This window comes from Anser brachyrhynchus (assembly GCF_964034855.1).
Source record: "Anser brachyrhynchus genome assembly, chromosome: 2".
In the NCBI taxonomy this organism is placed as follows: Eukaryota; Metazoa; Chordata; class Aves; order Anseriformes; family Anatidae; genus Anser; species Anser brachyrhynchus.
In genome coordinates, this window is record NC_137695.1 from 147,398,974 (window position 1) to 147,416,390 (window position 17,417).

At 43.5% G+C, this 17,417-nt stretch overlaps 1 protein-coding gene across 1 annotated transcript in view; it reads right to left on the reverse strand.

Annotated features, from left to right (window-relative positions):
• SAMD12 (sterile alpha motif domain containing 12) overlaps nucleotides 1-17,417 on the reverse strand; it is a 175,151-nt gene that overhangs the window by 151,417 nt on the left and 6,317 nt on the right. The window contains 1 exon segment of the mRNA XM_080582046.1: nucleotides 6,373-6,551. Coding sequence (XP_080438172.1) covers nucleotides 6,373-6,551 — 179 coding nt within the window.

Consider the following 17,417-nt stretch of genomic DNA (forward strand, 5'->3'; position numbering starts at 1 on the left):
GATTAATGAAATTACTGTTATAACTCAGATGAGATGCACTATTTGCAGAACTCACAGTGCCAGCAGTGAAGCATTAAACTGCTTTCCTATTTTAAATGCTAAATTGGTTCCATAATACATTTTGTAATCCCTCTAATCAGTATTCTATTATTTTCTTTAAAGGACAATTCTATACTTTTTCTTCTCCACCAAGGCAGCTGTGTCATTAAAATACTGATTTATTTTTAAAGCAATCTCCGGGAAGCCCTTAGAGTAGCTTCAAAGTGAAAGCAGAGGTTTTGGATGGCTTTGTGGAGCAGCGTCAGAACAAGGCAAGCAGAACAGGCAGTGTAAGTACATTATGCATCTGCACGCTGTATGGAATTGCTTTTTTCCTCTAAAAGCCGCTCCATCTTTTTATCTGTATTTCTTTTTCCCTGAAGAGAAGTTCTTTTAAACAATGTGTCTGTGCCCACATGTGCCTATAGCATCAGGCATCCCACTTATTTCTAGAGTACTACCCCATCTTTTTACTACTTGTTTGCTAATACATCCTGCAATCGCTGCTTCTTTTCACACTACTGTAATGGAAAAGCGCACAAATTTCACATTGATAGCTTTCACAGGACAATAGAAGCCTGAAGAGACGACATTTCCCTCCTTATGCTCCCTCAGCTGCCTCTTTGTAACCATCTGCTCTTGCCTAACCTACACACGGAGGCGGCATTCGCTCCCTGCAGCAGATACCACCATTTTGCTGGGGATTTGTGCAGCCCCCAGCCCACCGCAGGGTCGCAGGCTTCCCTTGGGCCAGCACCCTGCCTTCCTTCAGGTGCGTACACTGTGCGCTTTCAGGCACCGAAAATGTTTCATTGATTTTTTTGGTGACGGTCCAACTGCAAGAGGCCTGAAAAACAGGATTTTCTCTTCCTGGTATCAGTGATCCTGATGCAGCAATAGACCTTACTTGTACAGATGAATGCTGTAAAGGATCTCTTCAAATAGTTCGGAAGGTCAATAGTGGTCTTGTCTTCTGTGAGTAAATTTCATCTGCTCTACTTACAGCCATCTAAAGAGCTAAGTATTAGTCTGAGCTAGTTATTTTGAATTCCTGTGGGAAGAAAGAAGAAAAAGAGAAGCAGTAAGAGAGTAATCTCATCTTCAGACAGGGAAGGAAAAGAATAATGGTCCTTTGCAGATGCCCTTCTTTTCCCTTCGCTGTCCTGGGCAGAGCACAACAAATGAGGTCAGGCAAGATCTCCCACTTATGTGCAGCTGCTGTCAGGGCAGATGATATTTCAGAATCCCCAGGTATGCAGTCACGACGAACTGGAGAAGACAGATCTTTTATGGTGAATGCAAAAATCCTGCTGCAAAAAACATGGGGCATCACAGTACGCTACTCACAACAAGAACAGAAGACAGAGAATGGGGAAAAACACACTGGATTGAGAATACATGTGGACTCCAAATCAGGCATTTGTCCTACAACAAGCTGACTTAGAGGACCGCAGCAGACAGATCTGTTTCTTGTCTCCCTGGCTAATTACAATTTAAATTCTGAACCAAGCAGTTAAATCCTGCCCTACAGGTAGGGTTCCTCCAGCACTTCATTCCATCCAGCGAGGGATAAAAACATCAGCCTCGGCTGCTGGAAATGTACAGGGTCACCCAGCATTCCTGTTTCACCGCTCAGGATACAAGTAGAGTTCACTGCAGAGTTTTGAGACTTCAGACAGCAGAGGTCACAAACAAACGATAAGCTGAGAGAGGAAGAAAGGTGTCCCCAAATGTTTCAGCACCTGAGCGGAACAGACCACGCGGGGCCACGCTGAACCTCCACTTGGCCAAGTGAAAACACTTTTGGGTTTCAGACAGTCCATCTGGGTGCTTGGTTACATACCCCACGGCCACCACAAGGAAGAGGGGAATAGTTGGAAAACAAAGCAAAACGGTAAAACTGCACCAACCAACCCACTCGGTGGCTGTTGATGTTTCTCAACCAACTACAAGAAAAATAAAAAATGGTTGAGCAGCTATTATGAGTATGTATGTAATGATACACATATCCCTAGGACTGCGGCTTGGCAAAAACCCTCTCTTCCATCCTACTCATTTTATAAGTTTGACTACAAAGGATAATACTGTGAAACAGAAGCCACTGATTAAAAAACCTGGAGGATTTTTTTTTTCAGGAAAATATTTTTTTGTTCTTCTGCTAGAGAATAATTTTTTTTTTTTTGTGTAACTGACAAAATATCAACGATGCACACCCCAAGTACTCCTGTGGCAGAGCAGAGCTCTTCAGGAAGCCAGAGGAGCTGCTTCCACCCCCATCAACCCTGAGCTGGGCCCAGAAAGCTGAGATAAATGCTCATCTTCTTGGTAGAGAGGGCAGTCAGCCCTCCAGTGTTGTTCAGTATCACTTTGAAAAAGCTTTTTTTTTTTTTTTTTTTTTTTTAAAGAAAGCAAAAGCAACCGAAAGAATTAAGAGACACTCTGACAAAAAGTACACTTTACTGGTGTCTACACAGCAGTCATCAACAGAAGGCAAGACAAAACACCTCTCTATTTACCAGTTTCCTTCCAGAGTTTTCACGAGCATTTTAAAGGACTGTTAATTTGTCTCTGAGTCAGATAAAAATCTGCTATTACCAACACAAAAGTCTAACTGTAGTGGTTAACATTAAAAAGTCTTTATTATTTGCTACTGCTGCTCCCACATGAGATAAAGTGTGTCATCAGATATAACGCACCTTACTTAAGAAACAAAACTCCCTGAAGAAATGATCTTTTAACAAGTGACGGACCAGATTTGGGGGGTCATGCTCACACTGAACAGCACTTCATGAGCGCAGTACGTGGGCAGCCTTGATAAACTTAGCATTTCTGTAAGAGAGGCCTTTCTGAACCTTGTTAGGAAAGGCTTCCTCTGTTAAAGCCTACACTGAGAGAAATATGGGACTTGAGAAGTATAGTAAAACGCTCAGTACCCTAAATTATCGCTGGATAAACACAGGCCATTGGGAGCTACTGAGTAGAGTTCTGTTAAAAAAAAATAAAACCAAACAGACCATAGCAACAAGAAGCAGCATTTTAATAAAATAAAGAATTCCAGAAAACACATATGATAGGCAGAAGGTGGTAGTTAAATAAGTTTTGTACACTTTTTTATATCTATCTACATAAATATATATACATGAAGCATCCTTGCTTTCTCCAGTGAAGTTTTCTGCTCTGTAAGACTGTCCAGTCAGACTGATTATTTTATACACTCTGAATACTGAAAAACAGTTACTGACCAGGAAAGTATACATATTTATACCCATAAGTACACATTTTTAAATATATAAAGCTATTTTAACACTTCAATAATATCCTTAACTTGTATTATCTCCTGTACATTATCAGAGTCTCAATGAATTAAGCACATCAATTTAAATATGAGTAATCATGGCCTTTTTCAGACTTTCTCATATTTTTTATACATAACAAGCTGGTTCCTTAGCAGAGTCTAAGATCATGACTCCATTTTTCTTTAAAATCACACCTCTGTTCATGAGAATTAGATCCCACACTCATCAGGAACATTCTAAATGAGAGCTCCTTCAATGAAACTACACTTTCTGCTGTCTGCATCCCGGATATAGAAACAAGTACTTGTATTCCCCTATTTGCAACTCAGTAGCTGCAGAAGAAGAACTTTAAATCTATCTGTAGCCCATGAATTATTACTGTTCTGCAAAACCATAGCTGAAGACAGAAAAAGAAGGACACGCTCTATTAGAAAGGAGACTCTGTTTGTTTCTTTGGACAGCAAAACGTTAGAGCTGCCAGGGGTTTAAAGTGCTGGAATTGGTCCCAATGAAGACAAATTAGAAAGCTGAAAGCAGAGAAGACAGTCTATAAAGGCAGCCTAAATTGCATTCGATACATTGCAATGCTTTGTGCAATGTATGTCTCACCACTGTGGATATGGAGCATGTGTAAATATTATCTGTATGTACAGGATTGCAAAGAAACCTTTTTAAAAATAACTGAGCAATGAGGAAATATAGAACAAATGGATCTGCCCAATGTTTTATTTACAATACTTGCCTCTATTCCTTCTCATCTTTCCACTGTACGGATATGATTGCATGTATAAAGTTTCATAATGACAGCTTGCTTCAACTCCTAAAGCCACACAAGTGACAATCCCAACTCTATATTCACATTTTAGAGGATAAAGCAACATGGTTTTGACATTTAAGGAGAGCAAGCCTGAAAAGACAGGCCACCTCAGGCTATAACATGAATCCAGATGAGAAACGTCACAAAGTTAATACCACACACACACCACAAAAAAAAAAGTTACAAACAAGGCACTCACAAAAAGCAGACAACTTCATTAGCTTGATATTATTATGCCAAACTTATTCCATCAAGCAAAATGCTTAGTTTGGGGTGGGGTTATTTTGCTGGTCTTGTGTTAAATCTGAAGAATGCCCAACTCATGCTAAATAAAGCTACTGTAATCAGACTGAGGAAACCAATGGCTGATTTCACTACCTTCAGAGCAGTAAACTTCCTCTCTTTCCTGGCTATCCCCTTGCGCAGACAGCCTTGGAAATGGCTTCCCATCCATCAATCCAACAGGTACAGCTCACATAATAGAAAGAGGCTCCATTCTATTAAATCACCAATGTATCTCATTCCAATTTTCCACTAGAATAAGTCTTTTGCAAGCAAAGACAAGCCTGATCTGCCTGGGTTCCATGTCAGCTACATGAGCCCATTCTCATCTGGAAGCCCCACTGCATCACTAAGCTCGTTCATGCCTAAGCTTGCAAGATCTCTTCTGAGTTTAACGTACTTGAGTTTTCAATACAGGGCAGATCTGCATCTGGTGAGGTCAAAACAGGGCAGAGTCAGATTGCTTTTGTAAGTGAAAGGCTGGGTAAACACATTATTAGCTAAGCTTTATCTCAAAGCCCATCCAAAATTTGGTGGTCTTTACACTAAACGGATGATTCCAACTAAGCACAAGCCTGTTTGCCAAGGGCTCAAGAGAAATCAGCGATGTGCTTGATCACCAGCCCCCAAACAGACTACAAGTAACAGTGTTTCACAGAATATCCCAATATGAAACAGAATATTCTATGAAATTGAATATCCTGTTTCACAGAATATCCCAAGATGGAAAGGACCCACACGGATCAGAGCCCAAAGAGAGACAGACTTTAATCAATGCCAGCTTGAACTGGATCTAGTTAACAAAGCTTACAGCTGAATCAAGTTGACAAAAGACAGAATGAAAAGAGCGTAAGGTGTTCTCATTCATAACTAGATATTTTAGACAAATATCCAAATGGAGAATTCATACCAAGCCTTTATTGTTAAGGCTACTGCTCAAAACATTTAATGCTATTTTATTCTAAAAGTGAAATACCTTGTAACTGTATGCATGTTATTTGTAAGATTTACTGTATTGATGACAGTAGCAAATACTCTTATTTTTTCAGTCATTGAATGAATTGTTATTGTACCTAGCCTTTTTTGGTCTTTAAAAAAAAGAGATGACAACACTCATTTTATTTGCTCTACTAGCTCCCAAAGTGTCAGACTCAGTAACAGTGAAACTTTTCATCCCCTCAAAAAAACTGCTTTTAGGCAGGTCAATAAGACTGATAGGGCTTTTAAAGAATCTCTCCCAAACTACTAGTATTTTTTAAAAAATATTCTCTTATATTAGATACACTCTTAACTAGAACAACATATGAGAAATTATTGTTCTATACCTGAAGGGTCTGGAGCAGACATATTCACCTGCACCTCACAGTCATGTCTATTGCACACAAACAAGAAATAGCAAAACTCTCATCAGCTTATGAACGAGTGCAGACGCTTCATTTGTCTTTATGGTTCACCTGTGAAGTGTGTTTATTCACTGACATACGAGATACATAAGAACTGACAGGGTATTTTACTTAAAATTAGTTAAAAGTTTATTGAATTCAGTTATCAAAATAAAAATCCATACATTCAAACCTCTCTCTTCCTTTACCTGCTCCAGGAAAAACAAACAACAAAAAAAATAACTATCTATTGCCATTCTGGTTGCTACTCAAGTCATTCTGAAAACAGGTCTTCATAAAGCCTGAAAAAGAGCAATTTCATTATTTATCATTATCTTCACATAGAGAGAAATAAAATAGTGCAGTGTCCACGGTGTGCGTGAAAAAATTCCACAGCAATACCTCCCTTCCGTAACACCCACTTCCTTAGACTTATTTTTGTACCTTCGTATGTCTTTAACAGGATGATAAATGCTTTTTAAGCAGTAGTCAGGACTTCAGAATGCCTGGATTCTTAAAGACTCACCACAATAAGTTAGGATCCAGCTCTTCTTACCTTAGATATTTCTGGTTCCACTTGTTGCTTTTTGGGTGTCTCTTTTGACTCAGGCCCTTTTGGAGCACTGGTGTTCTTCGCAGAGGGCGATTCAACTCCTTCACCTTCAAGTTGCAGATTAATGCCTTCTGTGGGGACAGGGTGATCAATACCATTCGGATTCAGATTGCAATGGATAGCTGGGAAAAAAACAAAACAAAAACAAAAACAAAACACTGCTTAGGAAAGAAGAACCCAAATGTTGCAAACATTTATCACAAAGTACTAAGAAACGCCATACAGTAACAGAGTTATGACAGATAATGGCAAAAGAACTGTCTGTAGCTTGACACTGATCCAGGATATGATATTTGAGGAAGAAAATGAAGGGTAATGCAACACTGTATAAGGCTATTTTGTGCAGGCTTCTGTGTCAAACTATATTCTCCTGGCATCACTACAGAGTCCCCCAGCTTACAACTTTTACTAGTGTACGACAATCTATCCCATGTACTTATCCTTCAGTCATACCTTTTTTCTCCTTTCCAGGCAAATAAGCTGAAGTTTTCCTATTGCATTTTCCATTACCTATAACATGCAAGGTTCTAAACAACGTGGGGTAAGTAAGCCGTGCACAGCAAGTCGGTCTTTGCATAGAGTAATGCCTCACCCAGCTGCTTATCTCCCTTCAGCGTTTTGTGCCGCTGCAAATCACCACCCACACCATCCTAACAAGCAAGAGGGATGTACTCTCTAGGAGCATATAATGAGGTGTGGACTAATGATAGCAGAATAAGGAAAGCAGCCAGAGGGAAAAAAAAAAGGAAACTAATGCAAACCATCCCACAGAAACGCACATTTAGAACTATGGTGGTGGTTTATTGTTTTCTGCCTGAAATTTCACGGTTCCAGCACTCAGAGAAGCAGCCTTAATAACCTTCTTGGCACACACAGAGATTTTAAAACGTACGGATCCTGAGGCGACTTCCCTTGGTGCAAGGATCAGGTTTTTGTATTCCTGCTCACGGGTAACTGCGCTACCTCTAGCGCAGCTCAGTTAATGGCCCGAGCTTCCTTGCTCTTATGCTGTGGTGCAATTTTTGACAGCCCCAAATAGAAACCCAAAAAACAATGTGAAACCGAAATAAAAGCTGCCCTTTTATTCGTGCTTGGCTTAGACGCGAAGGGTGGGGAGCAGGGGAAGGAATGAGAACTGCCAGTTTTAGCAGCTACGTGAAAGGCCCCGAAAGCCTCTCACGGAAAACAGGCCCCAGCAGGCTCCGAAAGCAAAGGGTCCTTCAGCTGCAGCACCTTTTGAATACCCATACACCTGAAATCCAACTGAAAACTTTGAGCCTAAATAACAGAAATTCCTTGGTGAAGAATTAAAGCAAACCCAGAAGACCAAAATTTTGCCTTTTCCCCCTTGGGATTTCAAAAACACCCAAATACCTGTAAACAGTGAGTGATTTGTACAAGGCCTACAATACCTACATCTGCAAGTTAGGGATGGAAACTTAGTCTATGTTCAAGTCAAGAGAACATTATGAAGGGTAATTCATTAACAACACCGAGCGATGGAAAGAAGCACAGAATTGCCACGTTTTATTACAAATCGCATTATCTCCCCATTACCTGCAGAAGAATGAAAAAATCCGTCACTGGCCCACAGAAAACCAGTAAAAGTCAGAATTGGAAGGGAACTAAATTTCACTCTTACTGTGAGTGGCTGTAATGGTACCTAAAGGCATGTAAAGGAAAGGAGGTCTGCAGCCGTCTGCATGGCTGTTGCTCCTATTTGCCATCTTCTTGTCTCATTTTAGCAGGCCAGGCATCCGCAATTCCTTCCTAGAGAGCTGTTACAGAGCCCAGTTTCCCAAGGCAGCTCTAAAGAGTTCTTCCCCAAGCCTAGCTGCAGCTCTTTGATTTGAAAGTCTCTCTTCCTTCATTCAAACCAATTCTGGAGCTTGGCCGCAGGCAAAGCAAAACCCAAGTCTCCTCGTGCTGACGTTGCCTCTCACCGCTGAGGAGGGAACACAGACGACTGTCTGCAAGGCACTCCTCTCCTCCTCCTCCTTCTCCCAGCCACACCACTGTGTCAACCCAAAACACAAACACTTAAACATTAATCTCAGTAGGAGCATTTCCTAACTTTTGAGTCCTTTATTTCTAGATACACACCATGCCTACCTCTCCCTGGGTTTTGCTTTTATCATGGCTACAAGACCACAGTGGAGCTAAACTTGAACACAGCTGCTTGATTTTTCCCTTAGAGAACCTCTTTCTGCAACAGAAAAAAATATCAAAACCCTTTTACTTCTGCAGCGAAGCTTACAGGCTTCACCTGCTCTGGCTGCGTGGCCATTATGTTCCCATACCACGAACCTGCCGAGCTGTTATGATGGAGCCTTTAACACTTTTAAGCTCCCAAGGGAGGTTTCGAAGAGACTGTTGTGTGCTTTATATTTACATTCCAGTGTGTGTGTAAGGACACCAAAAAAATCCCTGTCTCCTAGATCATACTCACCTGTCATGATCTATCTCTTCTAGATCATATTTGCCTACCTGAAAGAAAAAAAGTCATTACTAATGACTACTTTACCCTCCAGACTACAGAAAAAAAATAGATGTGATGCACCAAGACAGGCTTCCACATCCCAATACATATGGAAGTATACATATGGAAACTGTTCTGTTAGTGGCCAGATTTAAGACTGCAATTCCCCTCCTTCACACACACAAAAAAAGGAGATACCCTAACCACCCTGTAAAAGCACTCCCTTCCAGCACACCCTGCTCAAGCAGAGGCTGGAAACTAGCAGTGAAAGACGCCTGGTAAGGAATGGGGGCCATAAAATACCTATCAAACTGTCTTTCCTGCAAGTATCTTGCCTAGCCCAACAGGAGGGCTCCTGAGCACACCTTCCGAACGCTAACACACCACAGCAGCATCCAGAAACGCGCAGCTTGTGGCTGCCAGCCTCCTTTCAGTGCTCACCAGAGAGAAATCACAAAGCCCAGTGGGACTCGAGCTGGCTGCAAGAAGGCTGCCAGCAGCAAGCTTCCTGTGGACTGCAACCCCTCCCTTCCCAGTGGCCCCGAACAATACAGATTCGGGAGGAGGACGGGATGCACAACAGAAGCCGACAAGGAAAGCCTTCTAGGTTACAGCACCTATTTGCTGTGCAGCACAGGGAGCAAGCGACCCAGCTTTCTGGTAACGTGGTAGCATAATCATCACCTGAATGGCTTAAGAAAAAGATGAATCACGTGGCAAGGCGCTGCTCGACTCTTAGCCCATCATTCTTTCAAGAGTAAAGAATGGTAGCGCTGTTTCAGCAATGCTTTATTTTGGGCTCCTTTAGGATACAGAAGGAAAAATAAATTGGAGAGGCTGCTGGCAACTACATACGCTCCCGTTACCTCTTCATTGAAAAGATGTGACTGTTCAAAAGAAACAGGGACTGCCTCAGAAAAGACTTCTCTGAAGTTGCCAGTGTTAGGGTGGGAGAAAGAAACAACTTTTTAATTTATTTTCTAGGAGGAGAGGGAGAAGGAAAGAGTTCACCTCTCCTTCTTCCCCCCCGTCACAGTCTTGGCTTACCACTAAGCTTGGGACTGTCAGCATTCCTTCCGGAAGGCAAGCCCAGAGCAAGAGCCTCAGCACGGGGAGAAGGCAGACTGGAGGAAAATATGCAGAAGTGAGAATAAGTATCACCTCAGTCAATTGGCAAAGCTAACATCTCTGTCAGGAGGCATCATCAGGTGGCCAGCTCTATCGCCTTTCTCCAGTGCTGCCTCCAGCTCTCAGCTACACAGAGACAAAGAAGGAAAGAGCATTCTCTTGCGTTCTCTGTTACTTTCGGTTAGCAGACCGAAATCCCTTATTTTCATTTCTAGAGCAGGCAGAGCTCTTGCTTTTTTAAAAAGTGTCATTACAGACCATAATTGCTCCCTTTCAAGATTTGATAAAAGGTGAAGGTCTGGTCAGTAACAGCATACCCTCTTCTCAAATCAGCACCTTGCATAATTGCAGCCAGATAAGACCAGCTCAAAACTTCAGGACTGACTATGCAAAGCTAAAGGGGCCGAGGGGCTGACAGCTTCCAGGACTGAAGTTCTCTAGAACTGATCTAAGCAGCTCTTCCAAGAGATCTCAAATCACCGACTTTATCACAGCCCGACTTCTCTGATCCTCCCAGCTGACTCTTAATTGCAAAGCTCATCTCTTCCAGGATGTCTGAAAAAGATTCTTCTCTCTAACTACAGACACGGGAGTTTCTTGCTAAAATACTTGTCCAGCCTCCTACCTCTCTCTACCCTGCCCTTGGCTACCACTACCTTCCCCCACCCTCTGCCATTTCCCCATACCACTGTTTTGACAACAGCCCCAGCGCTTCTTCGTTCTGCCAGATCAACTCCATCTCAGCACTCGCAGACTTTAAAAGCTCATCAGGCCTCCAAACCCCACTTCATACCAGTTGACAGTACAAGCCTAACGATACACATATCAGTAGCATCATTAGATTTTGAAGCAGAATCTCTCCTGATCTTATTCCATACATCATCCCTATATCGCAGTAACAAGTCTCCATCCCCTTCTAGACTGCTGAAATTCTCCTTTCCCTTCATGCCTACCAGCTAGGCAGCGTGCTGAAAACCCCACCTAAGAGCTGATTAATGCCGCGTCTGTCTTCATGCTTCCCAACAATTGTTATTTTGCTTGGACTGAAAGCTTTCTGCGGTGGGAACATTCTCCTTTTGGGGAGGGAGGCTGGGTGCTCTGCACAGCACCGACCGCGGAGCAGCAAGCGCGTGACAAATGGTGCTGGCAGACACAATGACAGAGATCCACAGATTACATTTAGAAAACCAACCATTATTTAAAAACAAAGGTTCTCGAGTGCTCTTGTACTCCTACCTCAATGGCAGAGCTGAATCTACAGGAAAATATCCCCTTCTCCAGAACTTTAAAGGAAAGGCTGCTTAGATCTGCCAAGTTAGGAGAGTCAGAAACTGTGAGAAAATAGTAAAATGAGCACCCAAAAGGGAAAAAATGACCACATCTGCCCTAAAAGACTAGGGAAGGAAAAAAACTAATGCAACACAGGGTATTTTTCCCATAAGCTAGAATGCAAACCCAGCTCCTTTCTGAGCAGACAGAGCAGGAGAATTTGTTGCCCTCCAGAAGCTGATGGGGAGCAGAGCCCTGCACCCACACAGCTCCCCTCCGGCACGCGTACACAGCTCTGAAGGAGCTCGCAGGGCAATGCGAAGCCTCTGCTCCCCTAGCTGCCTTCCTCCCATCGACGTCTGCCTCATGGACAGCAAACAGCCAGGAAACAGCTTGTCTGAGCACGCCTGATGGTACACAGCAGTCACCAAGGGCCACAGCAAGCTGCTGGCATCTGGGAGGAGGCCCGGCATTTGACTAGAGGACACTCTGAAAGTCTTGAGACAAGCCTCAAGGCACTCTTCAGAAGTCAGCCTTGATACATCCAAAGTTTTGCGTGACCAGATGGGGAGTCGGTTTCTCCATCTGGGGGCTCAAGGCGTAGCAGATCAAACCCAGGATCAATCGCTACCTCTGCGCGCTCCACTGCCTACCGCATCAAACATTTCTGAGCTACTTGTTTCAGTGGGAACACTGCTGGCTGCTCAAAATTTTAAGGAGATCAATTAAGACTGCATTAAAGCATACTTGGCAAGTGCTTGAGTTGCACGCAATAACAATTGCTCTATTCTGAAAAGCGATCGAGTAAAAATAGCATCTTCTTACTCATCTGCCCTGTTCTGCGTGCATCACAGTCATGTGCTAGCTTTTGCTCTTTGGAGACAAAAAGCGCGTACAGGAGACACCCATCCAACCTCTAAACTGTTAGAAAACTTTCAAATGTAAAATACTTGCTAGCATGCAAGCTCCCTTTCATGTATTCATGCCACAGACTTAGCTCTGAAATGCTAGGAGCTGTGTCCATACAGTCCACCTTTCCATCTTGGCTTGGTTCTTCATCAAAGGCCGATCAGATCTCCAACCACACAAAATTCTGCGGTCAGCTCTTTCAGCCAGGCTCCTGCACACTTCCAGGTGCTGCATTTCAATACTGAGTGGTCAAACAGCTTCCACTGGGCTTTTTGGTTGGTATCATTCACAATCCACTTCAATTGCATTGATCAGAATCAGGGAGACATTGACATAGAGAACAGGTCTTGTTCCAGACAGATGGCTGCTCGTATTGACCAAGCAAGCAAGAAGGAGCTGCATCACAAAGCCCTTCCCAAATTTCCAGAAGCTTGTACTACATTAGTAATTCTGAACATCCCTAGAAAACATGGGATTATTCCCAAGATTGTCAAACCTGAGTTTTTTAAAAGAAAAAAAAATTACTAAAACCACTAACACCACTAATGACCTTAATTAGTGCCGTAAAATATAGGAATATTTTGACTATTTTATCTAGCAGGAAGTTTTCCCACAGTAATCTGTTTCTGTAACTCCTGGTTGGTCCATTCACCTCATCAGTCTGTTCCTAGTTTGAGAAACTGTCTGGCTTTTGCCTGCAGAAATTACCTCTCCCTGCAGTGCAACCTCCAGCTAACGTAAACCCACGCAGTCCCACCAATTCTTCACTTTGGGCCAGCTGAAGCGGTAGTCAAAGCCTCACGTGAATCCATCCTGCTGCTTACGTTGCCATCCAGGTTGCTGGCAACCTTCAAGATCTTGCTTAGATCCGTTTCTCCAATCTGCCTCTCTAATGGTCTCAGCTGCATTCACACAGACCAAGAAGCCCCAAGTCCATCAGGATCTCTTCTGCTTCAGTACAGACAATGTGGACTTACCAGAAACCTCCTTGAAGGGTGAAGCCCTGAAGTACTTTGCTGGAGTAATACCGGTGCCAAGTTACCTGTTTCTGCTGGTCAGCATCAGAAACGAGCGTTACACAAACACAAACGGGCTGTGCCAAAACCCAGGGCTGAGCTGCGGGGAGTTTTGCGAAGTGGTCCAACCGATGAGCTGCACCAGGTGGTTTGGGTTCAGAGCTCAGGCAGGCAGGGACAGCAAGGCAAAGCCTAAAAGTACCCACGCTCCCGATGCAGCTAGCTCTGAACCTCTCTAGCGGGGCAACTGAGTGGTTACACCACAGTGCCAAGGAAATTAATACTACAAGCCATTCACTCTCTCCAAAAAACAAAGAAAGAATGCCCAAAATGAAAGCCGAACGCAAAAAGGGCTGCCTACACTCCACATACCTCTTACACCTCAGTTGTAAGAGGCAGCTGATAGCAATGAGTCGTGTATAGCATCAGAAATACATCACACAACCAGAACAAGTATCTTCAGAGTTTCAGTCTTAATCAAACTGAGCAAATAATTCTGTAATTTGGTTGAAGCGCATGCAAATCTTAGGTGTATAAAGAGGAGAAATACTCCCTACTTGTCTACTGAACAGAAACACCAAGTCCAAAATGAGAAATCTTTTTGTGTATGTCAAGTTTGCCTTTAAAGACCCTTGTCCCACCAGGATTTGTATTCACTTAAGTCTACTCGGTTAAGAAATTTACTCTTGCGTTTTTGACAATTTTCCTACTGGAAACTACTCATTTATTTTATGTAAGGCAATACCCACTTTCCATCTCTTATTTCACAGACTGTAGCAATGCTGTAAACCAAAAGGTTTCTGTTCCACCTGCTCTTCAGGACACAGCCTGCACTGGCTATCGCTGGGCTAGACAGGCCCTGGAGCCTCGGCAATGCAAGATCTGCCTTCTGTAACAGCAACAGGATCGCGTGATGAAAAGCAGAGACAAGGGCTGGGTAGCCAAATTATTTCTGAAGCATTTTTTCATTCTATTTTAATACACGTACAGTTGGTGCAAGCAGCTCTTGAATTCACACTGGCAACAGAGAGGCTCATTGAAAAATGGGCCAGTTCAGTGAGTAAGGCAAGTCTATCATAAACCCAGCGCAGGTATACAGGAAGAAGAAAATGGTGACAAAGACAGGGAACTAAAGAGCTACGAAATTAGCTTATAGTAAAATGGATCTTAGTGGGGAAAAAAAAAAAAAGGTCAATAAGTAACATGCATCATGTATACACAAGAACATACTACCAACTCTTATGTGCTGTAATCCATTGTTTCAAGTATGGATAAAATCACTTTGCAAAACATTGTTAATAAGAAGGCTTATGCCAGCATCTGCAAAGTTTCTCCTGAAAAGTGAACAACTCCCCTGGATTTCAGATAGGTTTGTGAGATGCACAGCCTTGCAGTCGAAGAGGATGTTACAGGAGGTAAGAGGCCCGAGTATGAAAAACACAAATCAAGAGGTAGACAGAGGGGAAGAGAGTTGAATTAATGCTCTCACTGGAGGAAAAGAATCCACCATACATTGCAGTCAACACCAAACAACTTGTGCAAACTCCCGACTAGACACCACTGGCTGTTGCCCACTGAGGATTTCAGAGTGAACACAAAATTAGATAGAAAAGGGCCTGGAGCACAAGTCCTGTGAGGAGCGGCTGAGGGCACTGGGGTTGTTTAGTCTGGAGAGGAGAAGGCTCAGGGGAGACCTCATTGCTCTCTACAACCGCCTGAAAGGAAGGTGTGGGGAGCTGGGGGTCAGCCTCTTCTCACAGGTAACCAGTGATAGAACCAGAGGGAATGGCCTCATGTTGAGCCAGGGGAGGTTCAGGTTGGAAATGAGGAGACATTTCTTCTCAGAAAGAGCAGTCAGGCATTGGGACGGGTTGCCCAGGGAGGTGGTGGCGTCACCGTCCCTGGGGGTGTTCAAGGAAAGGTTGGACGTGGTGCTTAAGGACATGGTTCAGTGGGTGACATTGGTGGTAGGGGGATGGTTGGGCCTGATGGTCTTGGAGGTCTCTTCCAACCTTAATGATGCTATGATTCAACTGGGTGAGACACAAGCCTTCATTGGTTCCACTACTCCTGGAGCAAACTTGTCTTGTGGTCATCAAATGAGCTCCTAAATATTTTTGCTGTAGAGATTAGCAAGTCATGGTCAACCACAACCTGTATTTCTAAGAAAGCTTCCAATCCTAACCGCACTACTACCCAGTTCTACAGCCAAGCAGTGGCACAGCCCAGCGAGCCCATCCAGCACGTACCAAGCCCAGCCCAGATGCACACAGGTATTACAGCATCGGCAGGGCGCTGTCCCACGCACACCACAGATCTCTTACCTTTGCCCTACTGCACCTAATGAAAGCTGGTGTCTGCTGAGCACGTGCAACAGAAACGGCTGCAATTCAGCTGTGGACCCAGGCTTTATTCCCTGTCCTACATACGATGCACAAAGTCATCAAAATGCAAAGGAAGAAACAGTTACCCATTCCCACTAGCATAACTAGTCGCAATCTGGCAGCTGACTTCTGTTTCCAGTCCTGTCTTTCTCTCAACTGCCTGTTAAGTCACCTCTTGTCAGTCCTCAAGGCTATCCCTTCCCTTGCACATTTAATGAAGGAGCCTGGAAATGCCTTCGTGCCTTCCCCCGGCAAAATTCTTTACCTCCTACAGCTTACTCATACCACTGTGTCCCACTCCCTCCAGTACCACAGCTGACTCTTGTAGTGACAAACCATTAGCTGAGAGCATGCAATTATTTTGCTGGAGGAAAATCCAGGAGAAAGCTTCTATTTACCCACATTAAAATTCCTTTTATTTCTGAAACAGCATTATTAAAGTCTGTTTCTTGCTTTTACTAGGATATTTGCAGAGAAGCAAATCAACTCAGCTAAAATGCCCTCTACCAAAAGAAAACCAAACAAGGTAGACAGAGGTGGATAGGACTGCACTAAAGACAGGCTACAATCCACCCCAAATTTCATCCTCAAGCCCTTTTCCTACTCAGCCACATATTCCCTGCAAGCATTTTAGATCCCACAGATGAATGCAGAGCTCACTTCAGCCCACATTCAGTCCTGCTGCCCACCTGCTTGCCTCACCCAGGAGCAGCACATGTTACAGCGATCTCCTGCTGTCCAGCGTGACGAACGTGCTCTTTTAAGCCAAGTTGAGCTCACGGACGGGTAACATGCAGCTACTGACAGCACCTCCTTCACCATCCTCTGTTGTCCTTCTGCCACAGGACACTTCTGGAGAGAGAACGAGGACCCTGAGCAAAGGAGAGGGACTGTACAGCCTCGATCCAAATCGGGCTTTTGTGCTGGGTGGGGTTGTTCCAGATGCACACAAGTCAGATTTTCTCATAGAAGTCATCAGGATGGGTCTGACAAAGTCCTGCCCCATATGCCACCACTCAAGGGAACAGCGCGAGAACAGCACGTACATGAATTAAACTTGCCTTGGCGTGTTAGGAACGACCCAAGGTTGAACTTAGAAATGGTGTAATTTGAAAAACTATTATTCTTTTAAGCACAAAAGCCTATACCTTCATTGTTCTGCTTTGTGAACCAGTTCCTTTTTCACCTTCTCCAAACCACTCAATGTCTAAGGATTCTCTTCATGGTCATCTCTTTTCCACGTGAAAGAACCAGAACCTTCCCTCAGAAAACATACCGTATCGCTAACCAGCTGATTGCCCTTTTCTGTAGTCCTTCCAGCCCTGTGTCTTTTTTGGGGTGTGGCAAGAAAAAACAAATGGAGCATTGAGAATAGAAGAGCAATATCCAAAGAAATAGTAAAAAAACGTTCCTTGCTTCTTTTTTTTTGAGCTCCTCCTCATAGTTCCTAAATTCTATTTGCTATTTTGACCATGACCAACCAGACGGTTCCAGAAGACTTCAAAATTACTCCATTTTCTGGCCCTTTTCTCCACCTTTGCCTTTGGCACCTTCCAGAACTACTCCCTCTACATTCTCTGCATGCTTTGAGCACATAATTTAGTGATGAGTAGTTCAACTCTTAATCTTCAAGGCTAAACACCTGTATCCAGTCAAAGGCAACAGCTTTCATGAGAAATAACGCACCATAGGATTGCTCAGTCCAACCTTTGAGTACCTCTTGTTCACCGAAACAGGAGCCCTTGCCTCAAAGATCATATCCTTTGAGCAAAAAGAGAGAGACCAGAGAGATGGGACAGGGCA